The sequence below is a fragment of the Tenrec ecaudatus genome, chromosome 10, assembly GCF_050624435.1.
Source record: "Tenrec ecaudatus isolate mTenEca1 chromosome 10, mTenEca1.hap1, whole genome shotgun sequence".
NCBI lineage: Eukaryota > Metazoa > Chordata > Mammalia > Afrosoricida > Tenrecidae > Tenrec > Tenrec ecaudatus.
This window is the reverse complement of record NC_134539.1, coordinates 46462365-46483824: the sequence shown is the minus strand read 5'-3', so window position 1 is coordinate 46483824 and position 21460 is coordinate 46462365. Positions and strand designations below refer to the sequence as shown.

The following is a 21460-nucleotide window of genomic DNA, read 5'->3' as shown; positions in this document are numbered from 1 at the left end:
GTTATTATTATTTTTATACCATTTTTAATGAGCAAAGATGTTTTTCTCCAGAGAGGAAAAATATGTTCTAGTAGTCACCAGACAGACTCTTTAGTTGTATTTCTATGGAAAATAAAGCCTATTCTTAATTTTCTTCTGTTGTTTAATAAATATCAATCTACTAGGAGAATTATATAGCAATGGAAAAGGACCACCCAAAATCTCAACCCACCATGATTTAAAACTTTTTAACATGTTTACTTCCAATAATTATTCATATCATTCATAATTCCACATAGCTGTACTCTTAGGCTCTATATTACCTCCTGTTTTCCCTCTTTCACCTAGCATTACATTGTTGAGTTTCTTGTCCTTGTTACTGCATTCTATTGGACAGCTACTGTTCTATGCAGCAGGTAGCCCAAAAGCTACCTAACCAATCCTTTACTGCAGGGTGAGTTTTTTTTTCCCCTTCTGGTTTTTCATTATTCAAGGGAGCATAGCTTTTACACAAGGTGTTGTAGTTTCTCAGGTTAGACCCTGCTGAGTTAACTATTGCAACTTCGGCTTTAGCACTATCTCTAAAGTGGTTGTACCAATTGGCAGTGCCATGGGGAGAGAATGAATGTGCTTTGCAGAGCCTGAACAGCACAATGTATCTATTGGAATTTTTTTCTTATTTAGAGCAGGTCTAAACGAATTTCAAGGTTGCTGTAACATTTCTTTGCTTAATAAACTCAAAACACACTCACTGATATCAAATTAATTCTGACTCATAGCGACCCTTATAGGGTAGAGTTGAGCTGCTCTTGAGGGTTCTCGAGGCTCTAAATCTTTATGGGAGCAGAAAGCCTCATCTTTCTCCTGTGGAGCAGCTGGTGGGTTCGAACTGATGACCTTGAAGTTAGCAGCCCAACTCATAATCCACTACACCACCAGAGCTGCTGCTTCATGTAACAGCAATCATTAAAAACCCCGTTTCCCCTCTACTTCAGAACACCAAGTTGGGCCATTTGGCCGCACGAGGATAATTAGTGTTGGCAGCACTGGTTTCAGGATGCCCACCCCCTAGGAAGAGCATGAGAGGCCTTTTCACACCAACTAAGCTGCAGGCAGTGACTACCAGCAACCAGAGTTGGCACCTGAGTCTAAAAGCAGTGTGGGGTCCACCCTGGGAGGTCGAAGATGTTCAAAAAGTCTTGAGAGACATTGGAGAAGGGTAGCAGGTTTGTGCTGGGTAGGTCAGCTCAGTGCACAATACAAGGACATTGTCACCGGAAGACAAGAAGAGCTGCCCCCTTCACCCATTCAGAAGGTTTGGGCACAATAGGGTCTCATCTGATGCATTCTTGCTCATCCCTGCCTAAGGTCTAATGGCTCAGAGCATCTAGGAACTATCTCAGCCACCAAGAGACACAAAGACTGCTGCATTGGGCAGTGGTGGCCCTGGTGGCCTGGCCATAGGCTTTCTGGCAGCTGAGTGGCAAAATGGCCATTCAGCCAATAGTTGTACTGGGAGCTGCAGCCACCCAAGTGATGCCAATGAACCTTTGTCCTTCTGAGGACCCTCGGCCTGCTTAGAGAAAGCAGCCCGGCATTCCCCAAGGTCTCCAGGGGACCAAAGAGCAAAATGGCGGCACAGACTCTTTCGGAACAACCAGTTGGTGCATCTGATCTTTTTCAGACCAGCCCTGTGCTGCAGCTGAAGGGGCCCTGGTGGCGTAGTGCTTATGCATGGGGCCATTAACCACAAGGTCAGCAGTTTGAAACTGCCACGCTCTGAGGGAGAAAGCGAGGCTTTCTACTCCTAGAATGAGTTCTAGTCTCAGAAACCCACAGGGGCGGTTCTGTTCTGTCCTACAGGATCGCTCTCAGTTGGAATCCACTTGGTGGCAGTGACGTTGGTTTGGGTTTGGTACTGCAGCTGCCACTTCTGAACACCATGCTGACTTCCCCAAAGGACAGAGTTCTCCCTGGGTTCTCTGGGTTCACCTGAGATTTCCTTCTATTGCCCAAAGTTCATAGGCAGTCCAACCAATAAAATAATTGGGCAGAGAATATTCCCTAGCTTAATGAGCCCAGGCATGCTGGTACCCAACCTGCTGTGAAAGACCATGTCTCAAGATGTGATGTCCCCGCAAGAGAAATTAATGAAAGCTGAATGAAGGTCGAACATGATAGTGGGACAAGAGGAAAGTAAAAGGAAATAGAGGAAAGAACTAGGAGGCAGAAGGACATTATAGAGGTCTAGATATTGGCATGTACATATGTAAATATATTTATAACGATAGGGAAATAGATCTACATAGACATATTTATATGTTAAGTATTAAGGTAGTAGACAGACATGGGGCCTCTACTCAAGTACTCCCTCAATTCAAGAACACTTTGTTCTAATAACCCGGCATTCTGTGATGCTCACTTTCCCAACGTGATCACTGAAGATAAAGTGGGTGCATAAGCAAATGTGGTGAAGGAAGTTGATGGTGGCCAGCTATAAAAAGATATAGTGTCTGGACTCTTAAAGGCTTGAAGATAAATAAGCGGCCATCTAGCTGAGAAGCAACAAAGCCCACATGGAAGAAGCACACCGGTCTGTCTGATCATGAGGTGTCCATGGGATCAAGTATCAGGCATCAAGGACCTAGAACAAAAAATCACATCAATGTGAATCGGGAAGGGCGGAGTGGAGACCCAACACCCATCTGTAGACCATTAGACATCCCCTCACAGAAGGGTCACAAGGAAGAGATGAGCCAGTCAGGGTGCAATATAGCACTGATGAAACACACAACTTTCCTCTCGTTCTTTAATGCTTCCTCTCCCCCACTATCATGACCCCAATTCTACCTAACAAATCTGGCCAGACCAGAGCTGTACAGGGGTGCAGATAACAGTGGGAAACACAGGGAATCCAAGACAGATAAACTCTTCAGGGCCAATAATGAGAGAAGAGATACCTGGAGGGGAAGGGGAAGGAGGGGGAAGATAGAGGGAACCAATCACAATGATCTACCTATAACCCTTTCCCAGGGGGACGGGGAACAGAAAAGTAGGAGAAGGTAGACAACAGTCAGTATAAGATATGAAAGAAATAATGATTTATAAATTATCAAGGGTTCATGGGGGAGGGGGGAAATGAGCGCTTACCAAGGGCCCAAGTAGAAAGAAAATGTTTTGAAAATGATGATGGCAACATATGTACAAGTGTGCTTGACATAATGGATGGGCGGACTGTGATAGGAGCAGTATGAACCCCCTATAAAATGATCTAAAAAAAAAAAAAGATGTGACCTCCCAGCAGCCTCTAAGGCAGTCCCCACAGCCACAGGGAAGTTGTCAGAAGCCACCTGGTGCCTTACTTATCTCAGCATCCACTCTAATGCTGGTCTTTGTGGATCGGGCTAAGAGTCGGCGTGCCCAGGACCTCCAGGGAAAGGTAAAAGTAGAGGCACGGACAGCAGACTCCTCCTGGCCAGCCCGCAGGCTCTCCATCACCTGATTCCCCACCCCGTCCCGTGCACATTCCCTGACACAAGCTAGGGAGTCTCCGCCTGTGTGTTTCCCCAAATTCCTCAGGAGGCTTCAAGGTGCGCTGCCAATCATTTCAAAACTTTGTTTTCGAATCTGAAAGTAACGTTCTTATCTCTCTTTCCTTTTTCTTTTCTGAAGATAAAAACATTCCCGGCTGATACAGTGAGCCCGTTTCCTGAGCCTTTCACCATAGGGGCACCGTTTACCGTAAGTGGATCCAGGAAACAGGTCTGGGTGTTAAACCACGCGCGATTTCCAAGTGGCACGCTCAGGCTGCCAGGCCAGCTGCTTCCCTTGTTCCCTGTGAACCGGCTGTGGTTGGGAAGGAGCTGGGATTCTCAGCCTGGAGACAGAAGTCCATGTCCTGTCACTACCTCTTGATAGTCGTGAGATCGATTGCAGGTCAGTGCCTGCACCATTCTGCGCACCCCCTGGGCATTGTAACACGACTAGCTCCCATCTGTCTGCTTAGAATCATTTGGGATCAAGGAGTGGGAAGTGTTTTCTCAGCTAGAGGTCCTTGGGTGCTGCAAACAGCGATGAATTGAAAGGTTGCCAGTTCAAGTCCGCCCAGAAGTGCTTGGGGAGAAAAGCTGGAGCTCTTCTGAAAGATCACGGCCCTCAAAGCCGTGACTGAGGGCTCACGACGTCCTCATTAGTGGGAGTTGGCACCGCCCCATGGCAGCTGGCTTGGTTTTAGCAACCACAGAGCAGCCCACAAAGGCCAATCACCATCAATGCTTCCCAGGCTGGCGCTGCAGGGCGAGGTGCTGGAGAGACCAGGTTGTCATGACAACCAGTGCCTCACCTCTGAGCAGCTTCGACTCAGCCAAATGTTGAAAAGTCTTTGAATATTTCAATGTCACAGTTTCCTCGTCTGCAAGATCTGGGGTTTGGCTGTCTCTCCAGCGGTTTTTCTGCTGGGTACCTTTTCTTTGGGTGCCGCTCACTAGGAGCTGCTGTGGGGAGCACCCAAGGGGAGCCAGGGTCCCTTCCTCCTTCCTCTCACCATCTCAGGGACCATAGTTTGCAATCCACAAATCTCTGGGACCCCAGAGGCTCTCCTCTTAGAGGTTCCAGCCTGTCGGGGAGATCTGGAAGTGACCTGAGAGGTGACATAGACATACTCAAGTGCAGTCTCCCGCCCCGGGGAGAGAGCCCCTCCCTGAAACCACACAGAGCAGTGGAAGGGGAGGGGCCATGGCTGAGTTCCACTTCAGAGCATTCACAGAGAGGTGAGGAGGTGTCCAGTTCTTCAGGCATAGGGGAAACCAGGTTCCTAGATCAATCCATTCCCGGGGTCCTGAGCTGCTTCCAGCCTATTCAGATGCACAGGGTAGAGTTGACTGGGGCCGGGCCAGGATGCTAAATGCCACCGCCCCGCGAACCATCCTGGCTCCCGCAGTTTTGCTGGACATAGCTTCCCCAGCTGCACTGCGGCCTCATTTCCCTCAGTTGGCCATGGTGGACCACACTGGCCTCCTGCCCAGCCCTGGCATTGCTGCAAAGCCACCGGGAGCCCTTCCTGGAAGCTGGGGGCCATGATGGAGCCGGAAGCCAATGTCAGAAACCACGCTGAGACTCTTCAGAAATGGGCAAGAGTGGCTTCCGGGCAGTGAAGCAGGCAGAGGGCTCCGCATGAACCAGAGTCCGGCGGGGCAGCAGGGGTCGTCACACATTCAATAAACGCCAAGGAAGGCCACTGTGACTGGTTGCCTAGAGAGCACCAGGGCCTGGGTATGGGAAGAGGGAGGAGAGGCAGGCAGGAGACAGTCAGGCAGGGACAGAACCAGATTAGGGATTCTGAATTTTATCCCAAGAGTGACAGGAAGCCTTTGAGAGGTTTCTAGCAGGGTAGTGAGAGCCAGGGTAAATGCCTGTGGTCGCAGTGGGGGCCTGGGTTCAGGCCAGAGTGGATTAAAGAGCATTAGCTAGCAATCGAAGGTAAGAAGAGACAGAAGGAGCGAGGCAGAGGACCTCACTCAGCGTGGTTCTGATGGTGGCGTTAAAGGAGAGAGGTGCCACGGAGGAGGATGTATGTGGGAGGTTAGCGAGGAAATTGGTGGGATGTGGAAGCCATCTAGATTTCTGATTATGAGAACTTCAAAGTCGCTGAGACAAGGAAACTTGAAAGAAGACGACACCGAGAGGACTAATAAGGTCATGGTGGATTAGGAAGCGCTGAACATGTCCCAGGGGAGACAACGAATGCGCGGTGGGCTAGCTGGCTAATGGAACTCAGCTGAGAGGACCAGCGTCGAGATGACAGATATGGGAATTGATTGCTGCTGGATGGCATCTCTAGTTAAACTCATGGGCTCTGGCCTCCTAACTTTCTTGCCCACGGGTGTCAAGTTCTCTCTTTTCCACCAAGGTGAAGACGCTTGATTGGACACAGGCTTCGCTTCTCCATGGCCTCCAGACCCGCCCTGGCCCCAGCTGTTGGGGTAGTTCAACAGCTCTGGAGAGCTCATTGTGCACAAAGCTGGTCTGGCTGTTGGTCCAGCGTTCACCTTGGGGCCTGTTTTCACCAGGCCTCCTCGTCTGATCCTGAGACTTAGGACCACTAACTGAGTCTGTGCTGGATGTTCAGCTTTTAAAACGAGAGCCCCTACATTGCTCTGGTCCAATATTCTTGCATCCTAAGCTGACCTCTTATCTAGTTTGATCCAGGGAGTGTTTATTCATTCATTCATGCATTCAACAGATACGTTAAAGGTTGAGATTTAATAATACTGGTAATTGTTTTCTGCTTCCTGAAGATCATTCATAAGGGGAACGTGTGTGTGTGTGTGTGTGTGTGTGTGTGATAACCACTTTAAGTACAGAGCAGTGAAATACACAGTATCTGCCAGTACAGTTGGGTGCCACCGCCTTGATTCATGTGAAGGGCCAAGCACTCTGACCTAGCATTGACTTTTCATCATCAGAGTAAGTGTCCCTCTTTTTCCAGAAGGAACAGAAAATGGCATTTATTAGTCTAATCGCCCTGTACTTGACCGAAGCAGCAGAAGAACTGTTCACTGCAGCTCCTGTGCCAGGCAGGGTGGGCTAGGTCACGCTTTAACATGACAAGTTTAAGTCCCTGCCCGTGCTTCATGCCCTGGGTGGGGCAGAGGGTTCTGCTCAGGATTGCCCTCTTTCTGATATCCAGGCCAATGAAACAGCCACCACGGGGGTCATTTATAGTCACAATGGCAGAGAAAAATGAAAAGAGGTGACAACCTGGCTCTTAAAGCTTTCAACAGTGGGGGAAACATAGCCTCTCGGTCCACGAGCAATTGATGCAAGTGAGACACCTGGCCACTCTGAGCTTCAAAGGGCTTAGAATGATCAATCCTCCCAAGCACCTGGAAACCAGAATGAATGGTGGACAGCACACCTGGTTGCTATAGCTACCATTCACGGTCCAACATTTGGCAAACAAAATTTGCTCACCTGTTCTTACGGTTAATTCCTTGGCATGGTTCCATCGCAGGCCAGATCAGTTCTTCCTTTAGATGCAAAACACAAACAGGGCCTTAGGACTCAGCGGTAACCTTTCAGGGCTCCGATCCTCAGCGATAGCCTTTGCCGCCTTACTCCTCAAGCCAGAGGCACTTGTACTGAATAGGATTGCATTGGGGGTTTTTGCTGATTTTCTGAGGTTCCTAGGAGAGGAGGCACATCTGTATAATCCCAAAGGAGATTCTGTTCATTTGATGATCAGGCCTCCTTCTTTCAGAAGCTATCCCTGCCTTGAGAGAAGAAGAAGGGAGAAAATCAAAGACTCATGGAAACAATTAGTCCAAAGAAGTAATGGATCACGCGAGCCACAACCCTGAGACCAGAAGGACTAGATGGTGCCCAACTAGCCTTACGGACCACTCTGAAATGGACTATGGTACAAGTTCCTGGATAGAGTGAGAGAAAAATGTGGAACAATGCCCAAAATAAAATAAGCAGGCTTGCTGGTTGGATAGAGACTGATAGAAGCCCCGAGGCCATGGCCCTGTGTCACCCTTCAGGTCTCAACGCACCTTCCTGGGTCAAGTGTCAATCAGAGAACTGAGAGGTCCACACGTTGAAGAAAAATTCTAGGGAGGTATGCACTCCTCAGAGTAACCAGCCATTTGAAATCCAAAGGACAGCTTTTGGCGATGACGAAGTTCGGAGGGCAGGAAGGGAATTGGAAAGCATGGGGAAGGGGTGGGAGAAGTGTGTTACTTTGTGAGGGTTGCAATCGATGGCATGGGCACAATATGTGTATGAATTGTTGGATGGAAAATTAATTTTCTCTATAAACCTTCCTCCAATTCACATTAAAAAGTTAAAAAAAAAGTTATGTGATAAATTCTTTTGAGTTTGGGCCTAGGAATTAGTGTGAAAAATCAAGTTAGAAAATGTATCGCTAGAATGGTTGCCTAACAAGATGAGTATAATCCATGTTTCTGGACCATGCATGTCAAAATTGTTAAATTGGCATGTTTCATTATATATATATATATATATATTTAAACTGTAGTAAGCAAACATAGTCGGTGTTATCAAAGTGGTGTAAACAAGCAAAAACCAAACACAGGAAAAATACCACAAGGAAATATATTAACCTGAAAATAAGATATTAGGAATTTTTTTTCATTTATCTACTTCTAGATAGCTTCTTCATTTCCGATGTCAAGGAAACCAGCGTGTCTTGCTCTGACAGCCACATTAAATCAGTGATAAATGATCCTCCCTGGATGAGGTAGGATACTCCAGGTCTTCAAGCATCAGGACCACTTGGTGGGCCCCCTTATAACACAGGCTGCTTGATGGCAGTCTGGAGGTTCCAGAGTGTGAGGATTGGCATTGTTTCCAAGTTTCAAGATAATGTCCATTCAGCTACTGCCAGACTACTGTGAGAACCACTGCAGCAGTAAGGAGCATACCAGCGATGGGGTCAGCTACCTCTGGTTCTGAATCTTACTTCCAAACACTTCCTGTGTGACCTAGCCAGACCGCTTCTCTCAGCCTCACTTTTCCTTCCCAGAAAATCCGTTCTAAGATGCGTATCTCATTGCTCATTAGCATGTCCCACATCACAATGCTTATCATGGTGGCGGGGGGCGGGGGGGGGTCAAGTTTGGATGAACTGTGCAGAAATGGTCCATCCTACCAGCCATGATGTCTAAGGTGTGATGAGACAGGGCGGGCGCCTTAACCAGCTGTCTACAGGTAATGCATGTCAAGTGCTTAGCATCGCGCCAGCACGGAGAAAGTCACTTAAGTAAATGGTCAGTTGCTTAAGGTGCGATGAAAACCCAACAGCAACTAGATGGTGAGGCTCAGGGAGCGGGTGACAGAGTGAAGATGGGACCCAAGGGGAGATGACCATCCTTGCTTCTCATTGTCCTGCAGCCCGACTTTCGAGAGAGTAAACTGCAGAGCTGCCCTGGGCAGTCTTCGCCGCTGATGCCAGCTGCGGCCCTGAGGCCTTTGACTGAGACCGTGTCCACCGTGCAGACCGTCTACACCACCCGGAAGCCGGTGTCTCTGGCAGCCAGGTGCGTCGGAGCGCCACCGTCACCTGTGTCCTGGGTAGTTTTGCTCTGGGGGACACATGCTGCTTGTAGTTTCATGGTAAAATGCTTTAAAAACAAAACAAACAGCTTTGTTGAGATGGGAATATGATTCGCGTACCATACGACTCAACCATTTGAAGTATCCAAGCCTGTTTTGTAGTGCTCTTGGGAAACCAGCACCACAACCGAGTTTTAGAACGTCTGGTGCCCCCCTACAAATACCCACACCCATCAGCATCCGTCCCCCACCCCCCATGCCCTGTTCTTAGGTTCTTTCGCCGTGCCCTGTCTTCACGTGCCAGTCTCTGACACACAGTGACCCTGTGTGCAATAGGAGAAAAGACTGCCCGGTCCTGCGACAGCATCACAATTATGTTGGAGCCCATTGTTGCATCCACAGCCTCCATCCATCTCCTCGAGCACTGCAAACCACTAATGTACTTTCTGTCTCTCTAGATCTTCTTAATCTGGATGTTTCCTATGATTAAAACCATACAACAGGGTGGCCGTCCGTGTTAGACTTCTTTCACTTAGCGTAAGATTTCCAAGGTTCACCCATGTTGTAGCATGGGTCAGTTCAGTGCCTCCCTCCTTGTGGGTGGCTACATACCATTGTATTATATGGATCGCCCACATTTCGTCTCATCATCCACCCATTGGTGGTCAAGTAGGTTGCTACCATTAATTGACTGTTATGAATAATGCTTCTGTGACCATTCCTGTACAAGTTTCGGTGTAGTCAGGTGTTCTCAATTTCCTTACATGTAACTTAAAGTGGTATTACTGGGACCTATGGTACCTCTCAGGAGGCCTGGTAGCACAGGGGTTAATCGATTGGCTGTTAACTGAAAGGTCAGTGGTTTGAACCCACCAGTCTCTTAGTGGGATAAAGATGTAGCAGTCTGCTTCCATGAAGATTTCAGCCCTGGAAGCATTTGTGGGAGTTCTACTCCACCCTTTTAGAGTCAATGTGTTACAACAGATAGGACCCCAATGGGTCTGTCAGCATTCTGACGAACTACCAAATAGTTTTCCAAAGAAGCTGTACCATTTTTTCAATCTGACGAGCAATGTATCAGAACTCTGATTCCTTCACATTCTCATTGACACTATTATTGCCTGCCTTTTTACTTTAGTTATTCTAATGAAGGTGAAGGTCCCTGGATGGCAGAAATGGTTTACCCTCGACAACCTAACAGTTGGCAGTTCAAGTTCACCCTGCAGTACTATAGGCGAAAGACCTCTCTGTTTCAGTAAAGCCTGTGGCTGTTCTCGATGGGTCCCCTTGTGTTGATTCTGACTCATAGTGACCTCATGTGCGACAGAATGAAACTGTGACCTGTCCTGTGCCATCTGAGCAGTGTTTCCAATGGTTGAGCCAATTGTTTCCTGTTGTTGCAGCCACTGGCTCAGCCCATCTGGTTGATGTTCTCCCTCTGTTTTGCTGAATCGCTGCTTTACCAAGCACGATGTCTTTCCCCAAGGACCTCTTCCTAACACGTTTCATCATCAAAAATCTTGTCATCATCATTTGAAAGGAGCAGTCTGGCCATATGTCTTCCCAAACAGGTCTGTTAATTCTTCTGACAGTCCGTCGGCATCATGTTCTTCAGCAGTTCTTCATTGTCCAACTTCCACATTCCCACGAGGCAGATGAAAATACCAAGCCTCGTGCGTGATGCAGCGTAATTCTTCCCAAGATGTCGTCTTTGCTCTTCAGCGCTTTAAAGGTGTCTTTTGCAGCAGATGTGTCCAATGCAATAACTCCTTGGATTTCTTGACTGCTGAATCCATGAGCATTGAATAGGGATCCAAGTAAAATTAAATCCTGGATAATTTCATTTCTTCTCCATTTATCATGATGGTGTCTATTGGCTCAATTGTGAGGATTTTTGTTTTCTTTACATTGAACTGTAATCCAGACTGAAGTCTGTAGTCTTTTCATCAGTAAGTGCTTCGGGTTTTTCTCACGGTCAGCAAGCAAGGCTGTGTCATCTGCAAGGTGTAGGTTGCTAATGCGTCTTCCTCTAATTCTGATGCCGTGTTCTTTAAATGGTACGGGTTCGTGGGTAAAGTTTGTTTAGCATACAGATTAAGTAAGTGTGGTGAAAGATTGCAGCTAACTATACCCTGTGGAGCAGTTCTACTCCGTAACACGAGCGGGAAGGAGGGTTGGTCACTGAATCAGAATCAACTTCACAGCAATGGGTTTAGATTTGGGGGTTTAGTGATTGCTAACAGTTATCTCATGATGGCTTTGAATTGCATTTCCCTGACTACTCACGATGCAAAGCATCTTGCCATGTGTTTATGGCCTTTGGGGTATCCTCTTTGGATACACAAAATCATTTGTTCAACTTCACTGCCCGTTTCTTCACTGTTTATTTTGTCCTTTTTAATATTACATTGCGAGAAGTCTTCATATATTTGGAACACTAGTACTTTGTTAAAATAACACTTTGCAAATATTTTTTCCTAATCTGTGGTTAATGTAGTGTGTTAGTCAGGGTAGACTAGAGAAACAAATTCAGGAAGACACATATATGTGTATAAGAAAGAGCTTTATATACAAGAGCAATTGAATATTGAGAAAACACCCCAGCCCAGTCCAGATCAAGTCCTTAAGTCTGATATTAGCCCCTATGTCCGATACCAATCTATAAAGTCCTCTTCAGACTCACGAAGCACATGCAATGACTCCGAATGCAGGAAGACCACACACAGGACAGTGGGTAGCAAGTCCTGTGGATCCGTGGCATTGTAAGTATCTCCGCACTGTTAGGGCTCTCCGCGTGGCTTCTCCGACTCCAGAGGTCTGGCTCCATCAGCCTCTCTCTATATGTCTTCTCCACAGGGATGTCTCGCAGGGAGTGAGCTGAGAGAGCATGTTTCCCACCTCCAAGCAGGAAAAACAGGAGTTCCCCAATCCTCAGGAAAAGGCCATGCCCACACAGAGACCTCATTGGCTATATCTTGATTGAAAGCTAGACTCCGCCCCTACCCTCTTAACCCTCAAATTGACACGTGATTACGTAACTACCACATGTAGTGCTAAGATTTTGAGGCCCCATCATTGTTGGCTGGCCCGGGATTCTACCCTGTGAAGGAGGATTTTGTGAGTGATCTGGGAAGAAAGCTGATCAAAGCAAGCTCAACTTTTTTGTCTACGTTTTTCTGCCTTGTCTACACTCCAGACAAGGGTCAAAGAGAGTTGAGGCTGCTGCCACCTCAAGAATCCAACAGCTCATTCACTGTACTGACTGCTACAGATACAGCAAAACACAGCCAAAGGCCCCTCACACGCTCTCTTTGATAAACATCAAAACGTAGGGCCTCTCTCCTTCAACCATCACCTACCAAGGGTCTGTTTTCTGGGCCGTCCTCACCACTGGAGGCCGACAGCCTGAAATCCAGGTTTTGTTCTAACACTTCCTGCCTTGAGCAAGTGACTTGGCCTCCCTAAACCTCAGTTTCCTCATCTGTGAAATGGGAATAACAACAGAACTTCATTCTCAGAACCAAAAACGCACGAGTGTTGTAGACATTCGATAATGTATGTCCTGCTTGTTGTGGCCTTTTTAGCAATGTATTCTGCAGAGAGTAGGCTATTTGGTAGGTTGATGGCCGTGAACGTATCTCATAAACAGAAAACTCCAGGTAGTGACTTTACTCTCCATCCCCATTCTGTTGAGTACGAGCCTCAGTATGGGAAGCCCTTGCTGGTGATCTGGGTGATGTGCTCACAATACATTCAGAGTGGACAGAGAGAGCCGCTCGGTAGGTAAAGGGCTCGTGAGCCCCTCTGAGACGTCGGAAGTTGTGATGGTCGGCAGTTTGAAACCCCAGCTGCTCCGCAGGAGAAAGACCGGGCATTCTACTCTTGGGAACAGTGGCAACTTGGGAAACCCACTTTGGGTCACTGAGTCTGCTCTGACTCCATGGCAGGGAGTTTGGCTTTGTTTTGTTTCTTTTTCATGAGCGGTACCATGAAAGAAAGATCTGTCAATCTACGACCAGAATATCCGCCACGGATGCTACCCTAGGAGACCCCATAGACTCCAACAAGCACGAGATCACCATGCGTGAGAATCCACTCAGTGACAAGTAATTCAACTGACCATACAGCCTGGAGGGTATCACAGCCCTGAGACTTAAAAAAATGCAGGCTTTTGATCTTTTTTTTTTCTCTTTTTACCAACAAATACGTGGGCCTGCGCCCTCTCCATCTCCTCTCTGTCATTGTACCAACTCATCCAAATGAAGTCGATGAATTTTCCAAATAAAAAGACTGGTTCTGGCCCCGTGCTTTAATGTTCTCCATTAGACAGTGCAATCCATGATTTGTGCTTGTTTGCTTTTTCTTCAGTTCATGACTGTAACCAAATCCTGTCCTTTATGTCATACTATCTTAGTGCGGAGACGCTCCGGCAGGAACTGGAGAGAGAAAAAATGATGAAAAGACTGCTGATGACCGAACTGTGAAATTCTCCCTGTGTCGCCTGCAGGATGGCCTGGTGCCTTCTGTCCGTCTTCGTTCTTCGGGCTGTGTGCGCTCCTCGGGCACAGCGTCCACGGGCTGCGTGCACTGTGCGCTCCATCTCCAGGGACAGGGACAGCCGACTTCTGGCTCGGTTCTTATTGGCAAAGTAGTTTCCTTTCTCCTGAGGATTAGAGTTTTTCTACTACTCAGTGTAGTTGAGGCAGGATTTGCTAAGTCGAGGATTAAAAAGATGAGAAAATGGGGTTTCCTTTTAGGAAATGCCCGTGTACATATGTTAATAACCACAGGGGTTAATATGGCGCAGAAATCCTTTGCCGGGGATCTCACCCATGTGATTTTGTATGATTGAAACTTGCACCAAGCTTTGACTGACTGTTAAAGAGTCATTTTTAATGAGAGAAAAAAACTAATTCTTTACTGCTGATTTTTTTTCCATTTACACTGATGACTACATCTGTCTTATAAAGTCCTAACATTCATTTTTATTCAGACCTGAATAGATGAAGTAAAAAAAAGAGAAAGTGTGTATTCCCACAACGGAGAGTACTTCAGTTTAACCTCAATATAATTTAACGTGTGGACGTAGTGGGATAAACAGAAATTTTCATTAAGTCCACAGTAGGAAATTATAGATTTGCATTGTCTGAAAATCCATACAAGGTTAAGATGATTCCACCTCAAAGTGACTCACTTGGGTGTCCCATAGAGGAAAATTACAATAAACGCCTCAAGTTGATCAATTCATGTCCTGTTGATCAAACCTTAGACAGAAGAAATTTTGCTCTTTTTATATAATTTCAAGAAATGTGTTTTTAAATTTTTATTACGCGTTTGAACAACTTTGCAAGAAAAAGGTACCCCTTGGCCACAAACGATCCCTCCAAATTCTTTCCCGAGCTTTCTCCAGACGGATGTGCACATGCTTCCACGTACTCTGATTAGCGTGCACCCGTGGTTTTGTTGTGCTTCCCCACCTAACGCGTCTGTCTGCCTATCAACACAGGTCCTGCTCTCGTCGGCTTAAGCATCTTTCTAGCCATGTGTCATGGTTAACCTCACTGTTGGATATCTGAGATCTATCCGAATTTTCACTCTAACAAATAGTGCTGCTATGAATGCCTTTATAAGAAAATACGTTTCTTCTTTTTTTGGATTATTTCTTTGAGAATATCTCCAGAGAGGGGTTGGTTATAAGAGCATGGATTATTTTGTAGCTATTGTTTCATATTGCCAGAATGTTCTCTAGAAAGAGCCAACCTCTGGATTGGGAGGACCTTCAAGGTCATCTAGTTCAACCCCCATCCCTTCTGAATGCTTGAATCCCCTCAGCAGTTTATAATGCCACCAGCAATGTATACGCATTTCTATGTACCAGTAACTCTGCCAGTATTGGGTTTTGCCATTTTTAATTTATTTTTGCTAGTGTAATAGGTGTGCTCAATTGTTTTTGAGAGGTTGTTTTGTTTCTTTAATCGCTAGCCAGGCTGAACATGTTTCCATGTGATGATTTACCAGCTGTAGCTCCTTGTATGTAAAATGTCTATCCATTTCTTATGACCACTTGTTAAGTGGAAATGATCTTGTACATTTGTATCAGAATTGTATTTTTATGTTGTACTGTATAGTTTGCTCTCCTGTCCCTATCCTTAAAACTGAATGGTGCCAATAATTTGATACTAATGATTATATATATTTAAAAGTAATGCCTCATTTACTACTATTGTAAAATGAGGTACGTATGCAGATATTCTGATAACTGAAGATTAACCCCTTTAAGTGCTGACTCTTGACAATTTGACAGTTTTTGATTTATTTCGGTTGGGTTTTGTTTTGTTTTGTTTTTTAAAGAAATCTTTCTAAGATGTGGTACGCACTCCCCTGCCTTAGCAAACAACGTGCACTGGAGAGGATGTGACCTTTCCTGGATGAGTCACGGTCAGCATTACAAGCCTCAGCCCCTTTGGTAGCATGCAGGGGTGCAGGGAGCTGTCAAAATGTGTCGGCCCGGGCTTTGCCTTTCACAGTCTGGGAATGCTCTTCTCGCCGATGGCTTTGCTGCCGTGTGTTCCATCGGTGAGGTCATGGGGCTATTGTAGTGTTTGGGACTGCTGATCCCAAGGACACGCCCCCAGCTGTATTTGGAAACAGCTTTGGCTGTGATTTCTCTCGTACACTCCATGCAAAACATGCTCCTGTCCGATCTGGCTGCTCCAACAGCTTCCTCTCCCGAGCCGCTTCCGGAGGGCCCCCTCCCTCGTCTCCTGCTCTCGGAGGGAAACCTCTAGGGCGAAGCTGAAGATTTCTTGAGGAAGCCAGGAACGCAAGTATCCCCCACGTGTCAGGTTTGCTTTGCTTCTGAGGACGGATGCATGGGCGTTTGGGCTGCTGTTTTCTGGAGGTCTCAAGCCTCCTGCTTATTCCCCACCGCCCTACACCCCCCCACCCCCCGGGTTCTCAACGTTTTAGAAGGTTGATGTCACTGGAAGTCCGAGCACTATACAAGCTGGCTGGGTTTGTTTGTTTTTTGTAAAAACCCAGTACCTTTGGCAGCTGAACTCAAACCAGTAAAATTGAGAGGATTCCATTGTTTCAGCAGTTGTCCTGGTTATTTGACTATTTTCAATGTCTGGTGTCTGGTGGGTGCTTGGCATTGTGGCCAGCGGAGATGGAATTGTGCAATGGTGGGGAGCGGTGGGTGGGGAGAGCAGAGATGGAGATTTGGCATGTCTAAAATGAATTGGTAGAATCACATTTTCTATGTACTTAAAAACCAATCCAAAAGCAGGGTGCAGGTCACTGGGCACACACACTTGTGTTGGCAGTTAACTGACATAATCGGTCCAGAGCAAAGTTCCAAAGGGTGGCGGGCCTCAGACTCCTAGTGGGCATGCGTGGTTACTGCCAGCGGCCTGAGAATGCTGCAACCCCTAGGTTTGTGTTGGGCTGCCAACCGCAAGGTCTTCAGTTTGAAACTGCCATCCACTCCACAGAAGAAGGATAGGATTTCTACTCCTGTAAAGAGTCACCGTCTGGGGAAACCCACAGCGGCGTATCCATGGACTTGATGGCAGTGAGTATTTATACTGAATAGGATGTTCTTGGGAAAATTTTAAAACAAGATCGTATCTGGATGCACTTGGAATTTCATTTCCCAAAATAGTGCAGGGGGTCTCTGGTATCATCTTTATCTTTATCTAACCATTTCCAACTGGATAGCCTTTATATTTTAAATTGTGGTATAATTCATCATTTCAACCATTTCAAAGTGTTGTGCAAACATCACCACAGTCTAATTCTAGAACATTTTCATCACCCCAGAAAGAAACGCCCTATCAATTAGCAATCACTCACAATTGGCCCCTCTCTCAGCCCCTGACAACTACAAAGCTGCTGTCTGCCCTTGATTCCTTCCATCTAAGTGGAATCATTCAATATGTAATCGTTTGTGTTCGCTTTCTCTTGGCGTACTATCTCCCAGGCTCATCCATGGAGCATGGAGCAATGCTACGTTTACTTTTATCTGAACGTATCCCATGGTGTGGATATACCAGTCATCCTGTCCTTTCATCAGCTGATGGATATTTCCACTTTGGGGCTGTTATGAGTAATGTTACTGTGAACGTTTATGTGGAAGTCTTTGTGTGGGCATGGGTTTCCATTTCTATATATCTAGGAGTGGAATTATTGGGTCATACGACAGCTCTATAAGAGCATATCTTTGTGAGGATCTTCCCAGATCACAGCTCTTATTTTTCAGAAATCTGCAGCGAAAAGACACGTAGGCGAGGCAGTCCAAAGCAAGAGCAGCTCTGCTGCCGGTCAGATATCAAGGCGACACGGCGATTTGATAGAATGCAGCTCGTAAGGGAAAGAAGTTGGTTTGTTTCGTTTTAGAGAAAGGACTTTGAAATGCAGTGGCTAACCAGTTCGGTCTGATTCAACCCCAAAAGGCTGAGAATTTGCCTTTCCACCCCAAAACCACTGAATCTGGGTCTACATTTTTGCAAAATCCCCAGGTTAGAAATGTGAATTCTGTGAAAATTCTTGTTAAAATGTAGTCTGATGGATCAAAATGACCACTTTCAGCAGTGGGTTGACCTGAAATGAACTGATAAGAAGCCCTGCTTTGAAGAGAAGAGAAAATAAAAGCACTTTTTTTTTTTTTTTACAATTTATTAGGGACTCATACAACTCATCACAATCCATACATATACATACATCAATTGTATAAAGCACATCTGTACATTCTTTGCCCTCATCATTTTCAAAGCATTTGCTCTCCACTTAAGCCCTTTGCATCAAGACTTGATGCGCTTTTCTTTTTTAATGAAAATAAAATTAAATCCAAATTAACCTCCAAAGTTACTTGTTTGAATAGCCAATTCTTGTTCAGCTGGTGGTCTCTGATTGTTCAGAGGAACTTCTTTCCTAGAAAACATGTGCAGAAGAGGAAATGATGTGTGTTAGTCTGGGTACTTTAGAGAAACAAATCCACAGAAACTCGTGTATAAGAGTTTTATATAAAGGGTAAGTGCACATCAAGAAAACATCCTAACCCAGTGCTGCCCAAGCCCACAAATGCAACATTAACCCATATGTCCAACACCAATCCACAAAGTCCTCCTCCACCTCCTGAAACACACGCAATGATGCCGACTGCAAGAGGAAAGCCGAATCAACAAGTGTGTAAGCATCTCAGCGCTGGCAGGGGTTCCACATGGCCGCTCCAACACCCAGGGCTGCATCAGGGTAGGTACATGTGGCTTCTCCTCAGGGATGTCCTGCAGGAAGTGAGCCTTGTCATCTGAAGCAGGGAACTGGCTAAGGCAGCTGCACCCTGGTCCGATCATCAGAAAGTAAGATACCCGAGAACTAGAAAGGCGAGGCTCACTGAGTCATTTATCCCTCTGCCCTTCAATTAACCCGCATGTGTTTATCATGTTGGCACAATAAACTAACTACCTCACCATGGTATTTCTTGACCACTGGGTGGGCTCACACTGGTGGGGAGCAGCGGGTCTCTGCAAAGCCTGGGATAGAACTAAGATGGGAACACGTGCTGAGGGGGGGGGTCTCCCTCTAGTCGTTTCAGGGCATAAAGCTTGTAGGAAAACAATAATGAGCACACCCAAAGGCAACTTCCAAGACGGGAGAGACCATCATGAAATGCATGCAGGCAAGTCTGTAGGGAACTGGTACCCCTTCGGTGACAAATCCTGCTGGAGAGGCACCCTGACTTGGAGTGACTATAGGTTGACTCCCTAAATAAATGCACATCACAGCACCTTCGGAGAGGCCTCGTACCACCCCAGAAGTCCACCTGTGACCCTTAGGAATTCATGGGCCCCATGTCCTCCCTCATGGGTAAGTCTTCGAAATCCACATTGTACCTGCAGAACCTCATTTCGGCTGTGGTTGAAAACGCTCGCCCCAGCCTGTGACAGCCGGAGGAGGAAAACAAGAACAGAACACACCACCCCTTCATCAGACCTATTGATGGGAGAGGACCCCTCGTGGCCAGGTGAGCTAGATTTGGACTGCAAGTTCAAAGTCAGTAGCTGCTCCCCAGAAGAAAAACAGAGCTGTATGTGCCCATAAAGATGTATAACCTGGAAACCTTATCTAGGGGCGCTAAGGGTTTGAATCGACTTGATGGCAGTGGATTTGGGGGTGTGAGATGTCGGGGGAGGTGAAGAGGTGTCGGCATTTCCAGGGAAGAGAATGTCCTAGTGTTCATTTGCCATCTGTGTGACACCATCCGTCACCTTTAATTGAAGTAACCAAATAAAGGCAGGGTCCGAGAAAATGACAGGTGGCGGTGTGCATCCACAGCCCAAACAGCAACCCTGAAATCAGAAATCCAATGCTCTCCTGATGAACAGTCATCTCCATTTTTTAAGGAAGAGGGGTTTTGTTTGTTATACTTTTACTTTCTGAAGGATTAAACTTTATTTGAATAGGACTGAAGCATCATTGTTTTTTGTTTTTTCGTTTTGCAATGGTATGTATCCGGGGATAATGCAAAGCAAAGCTGTTTGGGAGAAGTCTCTGTTGTATAGTTTGAGTTATCAAAGTCTATCTTTTCCCAACGATAGGTCAGATTGGTTTCTGCCAACAGCTGGGATATTGTGGCATCTCACGATACCCACTAATGATTTCATTGACAGCACCTTGATTTACTTGTGAGGAGTCACAAGTTTAAACTCCACTGTCTGTTGCTGACACCCAGCAGCAAACCCCCAAAGGCTGAGTCGCCCTTCTAACGCTTCACCCTATTTTGACAGTAGAATCTGCCAAGGTTTGGAGCCATGGCACTGTAGTGGTTATGTGTTGAGCTGTGATCTACATGATCAGCAGTTCGAAACCACCTGCAGCTCCAAGGGTGAAAGACTGAGCTTTCTACTCCCTGTAAACAGTTACATTCCCGGAGACCCATGGGGGGGGGGGGGGTTGTCACAATGAGTCAGCATTGACTCATGACAGTGCAGTTATTTTGTACTTATCTGTCATGGCCAGCTATCCAAGCCTACAAAAGTTGAAGTCATGAAGCCCCTTTTAAATATTAGTATTTTGTAGTTGCTCCTGTCATTAATACCACCGAACCTGACTGACCCTACTTGTTCATTTTATCTCATCTTCACTGCCATTGTGGAGTGCCAGTGCTGGTCGTGGCAGGTTGCTGATTTCAACCCAGGCAAGTCTGACATCTGGGTCTAACTTTGTTTTGTTGCTTCTCTCACTTTTTTCTTTGTCTTTGCAATGAAATGAAAGAGAAAGAGGCGAGACCGGCGCTTGTGCAATACGAGTGCGAAAGGAATTGTGTTCATGTCTCGAATGGAAATTAGCAGCTTGGATGGGTGGTCACGCCAACTCCCGCTATCAGAAGCGAAGCCTGGGCCCTGGCTTGCACTCAGTGCTTGGGCGACTGAGCGGCCGGCTGAGTAAACAGTCAGAAATGGATTCCAAGCTATGGTTGGCAAAGCTGAGAATTCAGCAAGGCCATTTAGATAGGAGTATGAGCCTGCCTGTGTGTGTGCGCTGCAAGGAAACAGGATAAACCAGAGCCTGGTTTAAAGGGGCAGGTTATATGGCCACCTCTCCCGATAATTCAAACGCACCCCCTACCCCAAACCAAATCAAACAAAGCCCCCTCACTGCCATCAGGCGAGTTTGCATTCACAACGATCCTATAAGGACAGAGTAAAACTGCCCCTTTGGGTTTCCAAAACTTGACATCTTCAGCCTCATCGCCTCACTTGTGACGGGTGGCTAGATTGGTTCAAACCACTGTTTTTTGTGGATAGCTGCTCAACGCATCACCTATCTAGGTCTCCAGCCCCAAGAACTGAGCTTTAGTTTCTCCTCTGGCGCTAAGCACCCCAGTTTTCCTATCTGTACCATGAGGTCTTCCTTGACAATCCAAAGGAATAACCGCGGTCGAAAGTGCTTTATCCAAAAATAAATAAATAAAAGAAAAGAAAAAAGAAAGTGCTTTATCCAAACCGGGAAGTGCCCCCACGGAATGGGAGAGGCCTGGCAAAGGGCGTGGCGTGTCCCCATGCTGCGTCCAGGTGAACCCTCTAGAGCAAGGGTTATCTTAAATTTGAATCTGGATTCAGATGGGTGGGGGATCTTATTTAAAAGCAGGTGGCCAATGGTGGTTGTGCAGTGGGGCTCCGCGCAGCTCACCAGCCTCGCGGCGATGGAGAGACTTGGTCCCCAGTTCACACTGGAGCAGCAGGGGGTCTAGAAGGGTCGAGCCGGCACCCCGGGGACACGGCGGAGGCGGATTTGGAGGGAGGCCAGGGGGATGCGGGACCGGGAGGAAGCAGAAAGGTGGGTGCCGGCGAGGACGGGGTTGCCAGGAGGAAGAGGCAGGCTGCGGCCCCAGCGAGGATGCGCG

General features: G+C 46.7%; 1 protein-coding gene across 2 annotated transcripts in view; it reads left to right on the top strand.

Moving 5' to 3' along the window:
• The window catches only part of EPB41L4B (erythrocyte membrane protein band 4.1 like 4B), a 155024-nt gene extending 141486 nt beyond the window's left edge, over window positions 1–13538 (top strand). For both annotated transcript variants that reach the window (XM_075559012.1, XM_075559013.1), the window contains 3 exons: window positions 3652–3720; window positions 8893–9038; window positions 13469–13538. In XM_075559012.1, coding sequence (XP_075415127.1) covers window positions 3652–3720; window positions 8893–9038; window positions 13469–13538 — 285 coding nt within the window. The remainder of the gene's footprint in view (window positions 1–3651; window positions 3721–8892; window positions 9039–13468) is intronic.
• Window positions 13539–21460: the final 7922 nt, after the last annotated feature.